The 14085-nt window shown below is 39.9% G+C and overlaps 2 protein-coding genes across 2 annotated transcripts; one reads left to right on the top strand and one right to left on the bottom strand.

Moving 5' to 3' along the window:
* Positions 1–90: 90 nt before the first annotated feature.
* Positions 91–1184, bottom strand: LOC123367380 (trace amine-associated receptor 9-like). Its single transcript, XM_045011588.1, has one exon. It carries the CDS (start codon positions 1182–1184, stop codon positions 159–161), a length of 1026 nt encoding a protein of 341 aa, XP_044867523.1. The 3' UTR covers positions 91–158.
* A 10063-nt stretch (positions 1185–11247) lies between these two features.
* Positions 11248–12276, top strand: LOC123366953 (trace amine-associated receptor 7a-like). The gene has a single exon (XM_045010907.1). It carries the CDS (start codon positions 11248–11250, stop codon positions 12274–12276), a length of 1029 nt encoding a protein of 342 aa, XP_044866842.1.
* Positions 12277–14085: the final 1809 nt, after the last annotated feature.

Genomic DNA, 14085 nt, shown 5'->3' with positions numbered 1-14085 from the left:
AGAAATGGACTTTACTAAAAATAACTCAACATGATTTTCATTAGGATTCAAACTATACAGCTATAAATGCCTGGGAGATTGTCTGTTGTGTTGTTTTTCCTTTCAAATAGAGGAAGACGGTGACCTGGAATCAGAACTTAGCAGTACAAGATACATTTTCATTCAGAAAATAAACTCATTGTTGAGCAATCAAGGCGAAGGATTTTACAGCTCACAATCACTTTCATTGCTTTTCGAAACCAAGGATAAAAGAGAGAGTAAATCAAAGGATTAATGGCAGAGTTAGAATAAGCAAACCAAACCACAATGTGAATGACAAGGGGTGGAGTTGTGAAGTTGAGGAAAGCATTAATAATTGCAGTTATAAAAAAAGGTGACCAGAATACCAAGAAAGCAATCACAGGTACACCCAGGGTTTTAGCAGCTTTCCTCTCTCTTCTGCCAACTCTGTTATTGAAATCAGACGACTGAGTTGTGTTGCTCATAATCTCTATCATTCTAGCTTGTCGTTTAGCCACAGCAACGATCTTGCTGTAAAGTGCTATCACTGTGACGAAAGGTATGAAATAAAGGAGAGAGGATACAACCACCTGTGTTTTATTTAAGATAAGCTGACACATCCCTTCACATGAGAGACCATTTACTAATTCTTGTAGCCCTTCTTCGTTAGCCCCAGTGAAGACAACATAAACACTGTATACTAATGAAAATGTCCAGGCAACACCTATGAACATGCCTGAAACAGGCACTGTGAACTTAACTGGATAAATTAAAGGGTTGTTGACAGCAACATATCGATCAACAGAGATGAAACACAAGTGAAATATTGATGCTAGGCAGAAAGATACATTTAAACAACAGTGAAATCTACAGAATATTTCCCCAAAATACCAACATGTTTCAACAGATTTTACAGTACTAAAGGGCAGCACAGTCAGACCCAAACCAAGGTCAGCACATGCCAAAGAGGCGATCAAAAAATGTGTAGGTGAGTGAAGCTGCTTGAAATAAGCAATTGAAATAATTACCAGTAGGTTTCCAGCCACAGTGAGAATCGTCAGCAAACCAAGCACAATATACAAAGTTACTCGGAGTTCAGAAGACAATGGTGTTTTATAGCAAGATTCATTCATGTTTTCAAAGCAGTATTGCAAATCTTCCTTTTCAAAAAAAGTTGAGTTCATTATTTCCCTCAAAGTCTTATTTTTGAATTCCTGAACTGATGTTTATGATCTAGGAAAGGGAGAATATGCTCCTGTTTCCAACTTCTCCTGAAAAAAATAAATAGACATGTTAATAGAATAACTCCATGAACTTATTTTGAACACAGAAATTAAGATGAATTCAGAAAGTTAAAAAAATTATAAAATGTAAGATCTCAGTAGCAGCAGATTTTCCCAGTGATTTAAAATAAGAAAAAAGAAATTATTGTGGTTATTGTGTTTGGATTTAATAGTAGGAGTCATTCTTACTTGATTTTTGCCTGCTAATGCCTCATCTTCTGAGAAACTCCCTTTCATAAATTGATTTGAACTGAGGTATGAAGAGAACACTAGAAAAGGCTTGCAACTTATATTAGTGTTTTCTCCCCTGAGTTCTTGTGTCAGAGTTAATGACAAAGCCTGTTCACTCTTTTCCCAAAGCAAAAACAATAAATCTGAATCATACTCACTGATATTTCCAAATAATGAAGCCCCTGTGCAGAGGATGGGAACACTAAGTTGAAAATGAGGTGTAAAAAATGTTGTTAAATTGTTTGTGTGGAAAAATAATGATTTACTATCACACTTTCCAGTATCTCTGGAATATCTAGCAGAAGACAGGAAATTTCCTTTCCACCCATATTTAACTCGGGACTGATCTACACTAGAAAATTAGGTCAGTATAAGTCGTTGCTCAGACGTGTAAAAAATCCATACCCCAAGTGGCGTAGTTAATCCAACCTAAATCCCCATATAGACAGCACTAGGGTGACAGAAGAATTATTCCATTGGCCTATCTACCACCTCTCCTACGCTGATGCGAGCACCCCTTTCATCGATGTAGATAGGGTTTACACCTAAGAGCTATGATGCTGTAGTGTTTTAAGCATAGACAAGCCTTCAGTCTCATGCCAGTCTTCAGCCCTCATCCTGAAAACACTTACATACATATGAAGCTTTTCTTACATAAGTAGCCCCACTGAGTTTAACAGTCCTACTATCTACAAGCCCAGTAAACTCTCATGGCCTTTTTAGTAACAATATTTAGGACTATATCCTCCACTCCCTTACACCAGTTTTATGCCAGTCAGCAGTGTAATGCCATAGCATAAAATTGGTGTGACAATGTGAAGAATCAGGCCCTTAGATTCTTATATGTGTCATTACCATTACCATTGTGTCTCATATGTGTGATTGGAACTTCTCAACCAGACCCTGTTACTTCTGTCTCTCCAGATATGTGAGTGATTAGGTGGCATCTGATCTATCTGAATCTTTACACATTTATTTTCACTGTTACCAGAGCGAGGAGTTTCTTTAGCTTTTCTGTAATCAGGTTTCTCTTGATCCAGCCACACAATAAACATTAAAGAATACAGCTTGTTCTGGAAGGCACTATATTCAAAATATTGGCTTACACTCAAGAGCCTGGGTTTTTTTCAGGCACGTGTTACAAAGGTCAAATGAAGTTTTTTATTGTTAACATATCAACACAATATTGCAGCCCATTCTTCCAACACCATCAGCAACTCTTTGCCAATGAGCCTCCCAGTCGATGAGAAATCAGGATGCAAAATCTGAGTATATTCTAAGTGTAATTTACTTTATTATAGGTGGTGCAGGTAGTGACATCTGTATTAATGTTGCCTGATGCTTCCTATTATAAGACCCCTCTCCAGTTGCTTATAATTTTGCTAAAATAACAGTTTGGGCTGAAATTTTCCATGCTTCTGGCTTAAATTGATTGATTGGAAAATGTCAGCAAAAATGGTTCTGCTGTTTTTCAGAAGTAAATTAGGGGAAAATATGTTGTTTTGTCCATGTTAAAAAAATTGTTACTTGTTTCATTGAGAAATTCTAGCACCTTCATGTTTTGAGCAGGAACTTGAAATCTGGCAGAGGGTAGAGCAATGTCCTTTTACCATGAAAATCTCCATGAAAATCCACCAAAATTTGGCCAAGTTACAAGCCTTTGAAAATCTCAGTTCATGCATATGCAGTAGAGACTGGTTAGTTTGGCAGTTAACTTCTGAAGATTCCATCTGCACTGGGCTATTTGCTGACCAGACTTCATTTGTGACATTCCCAAAGAATGATCGAGCATGCTCAGGCTTAGTGCAGCAAGGGCTCAGAAGCACTTCCCCAAAAATTGTTCAGCTGTGGCACAAGACACAGGTACTGAGAGCAGGGAAACTTCCTTTCATGTATTCTCAATGGTCTCCATGCTGGTGCCTAGAGAACAAAGAGGAGAAGCAGGAAGGAAGGTACCTGACTAGAGAAGTAGATTCTATTCCTGTCTCTACCACAAAGTTCCTATGTGACACTGGGCAAATCACTTAAACCAAACTTTTCACACTAACTGTGTGGTCCTCTTTTTCTGGGTGCCCAACTTGAGAAACTCAAGTCTGATTTGCAGTAGTGCTGATAACTCACAGCAGTGGTTGTCTTCAATGAGAGCTCTGGTCTGAACAAAGAAGTGCTATAAAATGCTAAGTTCTCTGCAAACTCAGGCCACAGGCATGCCAGATAGAATACAGGCTGGAGTATTCAAAGATAGATAAGCAGGGTTTTGTGCACATTATCAGTACACGATTTGAGGACTTCAATAACTCAGACATAGGTTTGGGGTTTGTTACAGGAGTGGATGGTTGAGATTCTGTGGCCTGCATTGTGCAGGAGGTCAGACTAGATGACCATAATGGTCCCTTCTGACCTTAAGTCTATGAATCTATGAATTTATCTACCATATAGGCAGCATTTATGCCAAACACTATACTTTACGCCTTTCTCCCAATCTGAGCAAAATGTGTATAGGACAGCAAAAGGCCTAGGAACCGCTTATGTTCTCAAAATAGCGAATAAAGTGGACCTTAAATAGTATATGGGCCTTATATGCTAGTCTTCTGTACAGAGGGTTATTTCACCTGCTCAGAAGAAATTACTTTCATTTTTTTTGTTTCTCCCTGTCGTCAAAAATATATATATGAGATCACATTTCCTGATCCAAATGACCAGACTTCACAAACCAAAATTATGTATAAAATATGACTAAAATACACTAGTTCCTATGTGAGTGACAATGCTTCCTTAACTGCCTCAGATAAGTTTTTGGCATTCCAATTACTAGTCCCAGTTTTTATCTTTTTTTGTAACAATTCGCTCATGGTTTTTGTCAGAGTAGACAAACAATATGAATGTCAATACTGTTATACTGAGTAAAAGAGAAAGGAGTGTGAACTCTAGCAAGTCATTTGTAAAATTATAATTAGTCAGGCCAAAAAGAATTTGAAAAGCAACTAGCAAAAGACACAAAACTAACCACAATTTTTCTTAAGTACATCAGAAGCAGGAAGCCTTCCAAACAATCAGTGGGGCCACTGGATGATCGAGGTCCTAAAGGAGAACTCAAGGAAGACAAGGCCATTGTGGAGAAGCTACATGAATTTTTTGCATCAGTTTTCACTGTGGAGGATGTGAGGGAGATTCCCACACCTGAGCCATTCTTTTTAGGTGACAAATTTGAGGAATTCTCCCAGATTGAGGTGTCAGTAGAGGAGGTTTTGGAACAAATTGATAAATTAAACAGTAATATGTTGCCAGGACCAGACAGTATTCACCCAAGAATTCTGAAGGAACTCAAATAAGAAATTGCAAAGCTACTAACTGTAGCATGTAACCTACCATTTAAATCAGTGTCTGTACCAGATAACTGGAGGATAGCTAATGTGACGCCAATTTTTTTAAAAGGCACTAGAGGCAATCCTGGCAATTACAGGCCTGTAAGTCTAACTTCAGTACCAGGAAAATTGGTTGAAACTATAATAAACAACAGAATTATCAGACACATAGATGACCTCAATTTTCTGGGGAAGAGGCAACATGGCTTTTGTAAAGGGAAATCATGCCTCATCAATTTATTAGAATTCTTTGAGGGGGTCAGCAAACATGTGGACAAATTGATCCATTGAATATAGTGTACTTGGATGTTCAGAAAGCCTTTGACAAGGTCACACACAAAAGGCTCTTAAGCAAAATAAGCATTTATGGGATAAAAGGGTAGGTCCTCTCTTGTATCAGTAAATGGTTAAAAGACAAGAAACAAAGGGTAAGACTAAATGGTCAGTTTTCACAATGGACGGAGATAAGTAATGGGGTCCCCCAAAGATCTGTACTGGAACCAGTGGTGTTTACCATATTCATAAATTATCTGGAAAAAGAGATAAAAAGTGAGGTGGCAAAGTTTGCAGACAATACAAAATTACTCAAGATAGTTATGTCCAAAGCTGACTGTGAAGAGATACAAAGTAATCTCACAGAACTGGGTAATTGAGCAAGAAAATGGCAGATGACATTCAGTGTTGATAAATGCAAAGTAATACACATTGGGAAACAATCCCAACAGTACATATAAAATGATAGGTCTATACTAGCTGTTACTAGTCAAGAAAGAGATCTTGGAGTCATCCTGGACAGTTCTCTGAGACCATCTGCTCAATGTGCAGCAGCAGTCAAAAAAGCTAACAGAATGCTAGGAACCATTAGGAAAGGGATAGATAATAAGAGAAAATATCATAATGGCACTATAAAAATCCATGGTATACCCACACCTTGAATAATGTGTGCAGTTCTAGTCACCCCATCTCAAAAAGATATATTAGAATGGGAAAATGTACACCGAAGGGCAACAAAAATGATTAGGGTATGGAACAGCTTCCATATGAGGAATGATTGAAAAGAGTGGGACCATTCAGTTTAGAGAGGAGACAACTAAGGGGGGATATGATAGAAATCTTTAAAATCATGACTGGTATGGAAAAAGTGAATAGGAACGTGTTATGCATTCCTTCATATAATACAAGAAGCAGGGCTTACCTTATTAAATTAACAGGCAGCTGGTTTAAAACAAACAAAAGGAAGTACTTCTTCACACAACACATAGTCAATCTGTGGAACTTCTTCTCAGAGAATGTTGTAAAGGCCAAAAGTATAACTATGTTCAAAAAAGAACTAAATAAGTTCATGGAGGATAGGTCCATCAATAGCTATTAGCCAAGATGGTCAGGGATGCAACCCAATACTCTGGGTGTCCTTGAGCCTTTGACTGCCAGAAGCTGGGACTGGAGAACAGAGGATGGATCACTCAATAAGTGGCCTGTTCTGTTCATTCCCTCTGAAGCATCTGGCATCATCTACTGTCAGAAGACAGGATATTGGGCTAGATGGACCATTGGTCTGACCCAGTATGGCCATTCTTAAGTAGCTTACTAATGTAAAGGAAACTCATGCAATGGTGACATAAGTAGGTACAGATGCTAACTCAAGACCATTTTTTCTTTAACAATGTTTATTCTCAGCACATAAGACTTTGGCTTGGACTTGTAACATTTTGGAATGGCTTTCTGAAATACTGAGTTTTGTCTCAGTCATTTCAAACAAACCTATCCCTACCTGGAACACTGAAGCATAGGCCCCAAACTTATAAACACATATGCATATGAGTAATAACAATGAGGAGCATGGGCACAGGAACAGAAGAGGGCCTGGGCACAGATCTGATTGGGCTTCACCTACTGGTGGCTCAGCCAGCTGTGAGGTGACCCAACCACTGGACTGTCTCCAGGTATTTTAAGCCCCTCAGAGTCTGAACAGGGTCCAGTCACTGCCCCTGTCTTGGGGTTTCTAGGCACACTCTTGGGGTGAAGACTCTTGGGAAGTCATGGGAGCTGTCTGTGTAGCATCTCCTCCTGAGAACTGTGACCACATGACCCAGCTGCCTAGCACCTGGGCTTTGTACTGACTCCTCAGGTTCCTCTGTGGCTTAAAACACACCCTGTCTCAGAACTCCACTCAAAAGCGTGAGCCTTATGGGTTACCAGGGCCGCCCAGAGGAATCAGGGGGCCTGGGGCAAAGCGGGGGAGCTGCAGCGCTTGTACTCAACCTGGCGGCGGTCCGGGTCTTCGGCGGCGGAGGGCCTTTCAGTCACTCTGTGTCTTCGGCAGCACTGAAGGGCCCCCCGCCACCAAAATGCCGCTGAAGACCCGGAGCAACTGAAGGGCCCCCTGCCGCTGAAATGCCGCCGAAGACCTGGAGTGACTGACGGGCCCCCCGCCACCAAAATGCCGCCGAAGACCCGGACTGCCGCCGGGCCAGGGCTCGCGGGGCCCCTGTAGGGCCCAGGGCCTGGAGCAAATTGCCCCACTTGCCCCCACCTCTGGGCAGCCCTGTGGGTTACCTCCTCAAAGGGCCACGTGGTAGGTATAGCATATAACACAAAAACACCTTTTACAGAATTCTGATATATTATTGATCTTTATTTAAGCACAAAAAATACATATTACAGATCATATAGAAAACAACAAACATCCTGAACACAATGCCCCTCACTCTAGCTCACCCGTCCTTTGGAAGTCCTTAGGGGACCAGTATTCAGGTAGACAGAGTTCATCCCCACATACACACACTCACCTCACAGGCTCTTGCAGTAGTTTTCCTCATCCTGAGCTTGTGAAAATGGTCAACGAGTCCCAAACAGAGCAGATTCTGCCCTTTTATAACCTTCCAGTCCCTCAGACATGTGACTCCCTGGTCAGCTTTAACAGATGACCTTGGGATTATACCAAGTAACTTTGTTATCAGGTAACTTCTCCCCTGACAAACAATTCTCCAGGGTAGAAGCCAGTCTTTTGTCTAGGGTGTTTTCTTTTTGAATAGAAGACCATCACTATTATTAGGCCTTTGCCACTACACTTGTTACAAATTCAGTCCAACACATGTAGGTGAAAGGACAACAAAGAACACTAAAGGCTGCACCTTCCAAATGCATTTTGCAGTGTGGTAAGGATACATACAGAGATCTCATAATCTCACACACATTAAAGATACAGCAATGTCCTGCAAAATCCTTGAAAAACCTTACTGAATTAAGTTTAAGTATCTTTGGGATCCATTGTGTTAAATTAATAGTTTATATATAATTTTGGGCCAGGATCATATGTAACCTCTCTAGTTGGTCTGGATGATCAAGAGACTATATTTGACAATGTGCATGACAAAAATGGACTTTGGGGACAATATGTGTGAAGTGAACTTCCTGGGATATACAGGAGAGGTGTATGCAAATTCCCCACCTCTGGTTATGCAACAACCCAGCCTTTTGAAGCTATGTCCTGAGGAGTGAGCCATTGTCTGCTGATCACAAAGACCAAAGCTATATAAAAGAAAGACTGAACTATTCATGGTTGTTCTGGTTCTGAAACTGAGATAGTTATGAACTAGCAGACACAGGGGAAAACCCTAGTTGTGGGTTTTGAAGGACTGATCCCAAGGATGGAGTTGGAGTGTCCTCTAGGAAGCTTTTTATCATGCATTACCTCTGGTAAACTTTCATTGTTTTTAATATGTTTTCTCGGTAATACTTCCACCTTAAGACTAAAGTATCAGAGAGGTAGCCGTGTTAGTCTGGTTCTGTAAAAGCAGCAAAGAATCCTGTGGCACCTTATAGACTAACAGACGTTTTGCAGCATGAGCTTTCGTGGGTGAATGCCCACTTCGTCGGATGCAAGAGTGGAAATTTTCAGGGGTAGGTATAACCTCGTTATTTCTAGCTTGCTTCTTGCTTGCTTATATTTACTTGCCCCTGGAAATTTCCACTCTTGCATCTGACGAAGTGGGCATTCACCCACGAAAGCTCATGCTGCAAAACGTCTGTTAGTCTATAAGGTGCCTTAAGACTAAAGTGTTTGTTTATAAATACCTGTGTGGTAACTTGTAACAGCTGGCAATTACAGCTCTTCAGAGCCTTCGGAGAGACAGAAAAGCGCAGATGCTGGCCTATTTAGGCAGCCTGGCTTGCTGGGGATATCATAGTGTAAGCAGGGAAATATGCAGCCTGGAAAAACCCTGGTCAGGAGGAAGAGAGATGCCGGTCTCTTCTCAAGCTAGGTGGTGGCTGAGGCACTGGGAGCCTAGAGTGGGTGCCCTTGAGGAACCACAGAGGTGGGATATGGGTTGCAGTTGCCCTGGTGATAGTACAGACAATTCCCCAAATCATTACATGTTCTTAGGGAGATGGTTCTGGCTTTCTGAGCCTGTGCCAATCCTGCACCCTCAGCTGCTTTAACTTATGCCACCTGAATAAGGTCTCTAAGGGCTTGTCTACACATAAACTGTTACTGTGGTGCAACTGTAGCGCTTCAGAGAAGATGCTACCTATGCCGTCAGCATAAGTAATCCACCTACCCATCAACCTACTGCTGTCCACAGTGGGGGAGATCGCATTAACTGCGGCGACCAGGGGTGTGGATTTTTCATATCCTGGAGTGATAGAATTATACCAACGTAAGTTCGTAACATAGACTAGGCCTTAGGGCCTGAACACCACTAAAGGATCGACCTGCATTTCTGAGGAACCTATAAACCATGGAAAATATAGGTTTGGAATGGAAGTGCCATCTCAACCATACATCTACACCTACTCAAACTCATTGAGGAAGAAAGAACCTAAATCATATGGCCCGCAGCTCCCTTGCCCTCACCAGTCCAGCAGATGCACAGTCCCCCAGAAAGTGGCCTCCAGGGCAGATGACCCCTGCCATGTTAAGAGCTTGCTCCACCAACTTTTCACATGCAGAAACCCATAGGGCAGGGGAATTTCTGGGACAGGCTGGGGATAGGCCAGGGGAGGGAGGGGGTATAGTGGCAACCTGGCCAGTGTAGTTCGGGTAGTTCTGCACCCTGGCTAGTCCAAAGCCAGAAGGCCCATAGAAGCCATAGGAGCTAGAGTGCAATTTAGGGCTGCCCTAGTTTGCACTGGGAGCTGCACTGGAGCACAACAGACACATCGAGATGACACAAGCTGCTTCAATCCTTGCTCCAGTCTTAGCACTGGAATGAGTTTGGCCTAAAGTGTAGTAAAATGAGAGAGAGAGAGACAGAGAGAGAGAGAGAGAGAGAGAGAAATACCCCACTGCAAGATTAATAAAGGTGGGATTGATTTATTTTAACACACGTACCATTATCTATTACCTCAGTTTCCTCCATCAATATTCCTGAAAAAGCAATTCAGTAATAATACTGAGATAACACCTGGTTGCTGTGGGAGCCAGTTAAATTTGCTTTCAAAAAATAAAGGAAGGATCTTATAATGAGACTTAGTACAAACATATGCATCACAGTATATACTTACTTAAACGACTGTCTTGTGATGAATCAAAGTAGATTTCTTAATGATGTTTTTTCAGACTCTACACATCTGTCAGTGTTTACACCCTTTACCAGAGGGATTTCACTTTATGGGATGATTGCTAAATTTCCCTTGTGTTTGCTGTTTTTCTCCTCACCCCACCCCTCATTTTTGAGAGGACAGCATGCGTGTACTGTGTTATTAACTTTGCTAAGACAACTCAGAGGATAAAGCACTACTGAAACATGCGTCCCGTCATGCCTTCTATTCACATTTTAATCTAGGGCTGTATCTGAAGAAAAGCTTCTCAAAAGGTAAGGAATTAAGAATCCATCCAACTACAGTGAAGTCAATGGGAGTTTTGCAATTGACTTAAATAGAAAGATCAGGCATCGAGGAAATTTAAATAAATAAATATGAATAGGTAAAAAATAAATTCTATTTTATAGCAGAGGAGAATATTTCAACAATAAAATATTCTTTGCTACTTGTTTACCTAGTTCAAAATGCCATTGAAAGCGGTCGATACAGCAGATATTTTGCTATGTTCTATTATTTACTTCCTAGTTATATACACATTTCTGGTGTACTGGTGGACATAATACAACACTTTGGAATTATTAGAGGGTAGCCATGTTAATCTGTATCCACAAAAACAACAAGAAGTCTGGTGGCACCTTTAAGACTAAAGACTCTGGGTTGTTTTTTTGGAATTATTGTACTCCCACTCATGTCGACTCTAATTCTCTTTTTCAGAAAGACTTAAAAACTGAAGAGCTTGACCAACCAGTGCCACACCATCACCATTGGTATACAAACGCAAACACCAAAAAAATCAGAGTAGTTAACAATAAAAGCACCCCATGACTTCAGTGCTTCTTCAGAATGAAGGCGCACAATATTGCTTTGAGAATATTAATGGATCTTGCTATAAAACATCATGGTCTTCTGGAATCCGGATAACTTTGTATGTTGTGCTTGGTTTTCTGACAATTCTTACACTAGGTGGAAACCTAATGGTAATGATTACAATAGCTTATTTCAAACAGCTTCACTCTCCTACAAATATTTTGCTCGCCTCCTTGGCATGTGCTGATTTTTGTTTGGGTCTGACTGTGCTGCCCTTCAGCAGTATAAGATCTGTTGAAACATGCTGGTATTTTGGGGAAACATTCTGTAGATTCCACAGTTCTTTAGAAGTATCTTTCTGTTATTCATCAATATTTCACTTGTGTTTTATCTCTGTTGATCGCTACGTTGCTGTTACTGATCCTTTAATTTACCCTCTCAAGTTCACAGTGCCAGTTTCAGGCATGTTCATAGCAGTTGCGTGGACATTTTCATTAGTATTCAGTTTTTCTGTTGTCTTCACTGGGGCTAATGACAAAGGGATACAAGAATTAGTAAATGCCCTCTCATGTGTAGGGAGCTGTCAGATTCTCTTCAACAAAACTTGGGTGGCTGTAACCTCCCTCCTTTATCTAATACCGTTTTTTACAACAATAGCACTTTACAGCAAGATCTTTGCTGTGGCTAAACGACAAGCTAGAATGATAGAGATGATGAGCAACAACACCCAGTCGTCTGACACTTACAGTGACAGAGTTGGCAAAAGAGAGAGGAAAGCTGCTAAAACCATTGGTATTGCTGTGATTGCTTTTGTGGTATTCTGGTCACCTTATTCTATAACTGTAATAACTGATGCTTTTTTTAACTTCATAACACCACCCCTTGTCTTTGACATTGTGGTTTGGTTCACTTATTCCAACTCTGCCATTAATCCTTTGATTTACTCTGTCTTTTATCCTTGGTTTCGAAAAGCAATGAAAGTGATTGTGAGCTGTAAAATACTCCGGCTTGACTGTTCAACAATGAATTTATTTCCAAACTGAAAACCTCTCCGATCCTGCATAGAGCTACTGATCTCACATTTCACAGTCATTCCCCTTTTCATAAAATCAGGCTGTTTATTTCTTTTTCTGGATGAAATATTGTCATCTTGATTTTATACTTTGTACAACTGTTAATTTAATACTAGATTATGGTAGGAAACAGTAATAGATCAATGTCCATTAGATGTAATTGTGGAACTGAGAAGATAAAATGGCCCTCCAGAATTAAATAAAAGCAAAAAAAAGAAAGATCGAAAATTAGTTTTTCAGTGACATTCATCCCTATCTGTTAGGAAGTACTAACAATAAAGAAAAGCAGAAATAATTTTCCATTCTTTTAAAACCAATATGGTAACATTATTTACCAAATGAACAATATAAATATTCTTTGTCGCTTTTTACAGATCCAGACTAACATGGCTACTCCTCTCATAATATAAATATTAATATTTTATACTTATATATTACAGTCAGCTTATGGGTGTTCAAATTCTTTACTTATATTAATGAATTAAGTCCCCCAACACCCATACAGAATGGATATTATTATCCTCATTTTATGAATAAGAACATTGAATTTCAGAGTAAGATAGATGTTTAATTCCCTTAGGCTCCCTTGAAAAACCCAACCAAAGAAATTAAGGATCCAATTCTGCTACTTTTTAAATTGGTGGCAAAACTCCCATTGACTTTTAATGGGAGCATGAATAAGCCAGCACTGACTTGTCCATATTCACACAGGAAATGTCCGGATTTGTGCCTTAACCACAAGACCAACCTTTCTCTCGGGGAAGTATTGAGTAGAAATAAGACCCTTTCATGTGCACAAGGATTCCTCACACAAGGGAGGGTTCTAGTAATAATAGGCACTAAAAGAAAACAATAACCTAAGGTGAAATCCAGATACTAGTAAATTCAATGGTAAAACTCCCCTTGATGTCAATGGGACCAAGATTTTACCCCTGCTGTTTTGAGGGAAAACTGTCCTTTCCATTACAGGAGAAAATCCAATCACAGAACAGTCTCCTGTGTCACAGCAACATTCTAAGGGCTTGTCTATCCTTGAAAGTTATTTTGGTTTAAAGAAAGGTGGGAATTTAATGTGCAATAACTAGCTCTTCTGCAATGTCAATTTCAGTTAATTTCCTATGTAGACAAACTCTAACATATTTCATACTGGCAGCAAAGGATCTGGATTTCAAACACTTGCTACAGAAGCCCTGGACAGGCCAATTGTGAATGAGAAATATTTGTTAGTTTGCAATATTGCCATATAATAACAGTAACTGCTTATTATCTGGTTTGCTAAATTGTAACAGAAGTAGGAGCATGCCATTGACTTTGCTATAGTGGGAAGCTAACTGTTTATCACATGACGTAAGTGGGATTTTGTTAATACAAATTCCAAAAATAACTTTTTTTTTAATTCAACAAACAAGAGGATGCGCAAGGTGGGGAGAGTGAAGGATACTTGAGACAGAATTAAGAATGTAGTGTGGGATTTTCGAAAGCACCCAGCACTGGCATAATTCTGCTCCTATTGAAGATTAAGTCCCATTCTAAATAGTATGCAAAACATTATGGAGAGTAAATTTGTTTAAGTGGTTTTGCAATACATGTAATTAGCTTGTAAACTGTTTGGGCCAGGGACCATCTTCCACCATATGTTTATATAGACCCTAGCACACTGGGGGCTGAGATTTCATTAGGCACTGTCTTAATTCAAATAAATAAAGAAATGCATCCAATAATAAAAACTTCCTTGGAAAAATCTTCTATACAGTTTTTCATTTCATGCATTTATCATTA

Source organism: Mauremys mutica, chromosome 3 (assembly GCF_020497125.1).
Source record: "Mauremys mutica isolate MM-2020 ecotype Southern chromosome 3, ASM2049712v1, whole genome shotgun sequence".
Taxonomy (NCBI): Eukaryota; Metazoa; Chordata; order Testudines; family Geoemydidae; genus Mauremys; species Mauremys mutica.
This window is presented reverse-complemented; position numbering and strand designations above follow the sequence as displayed.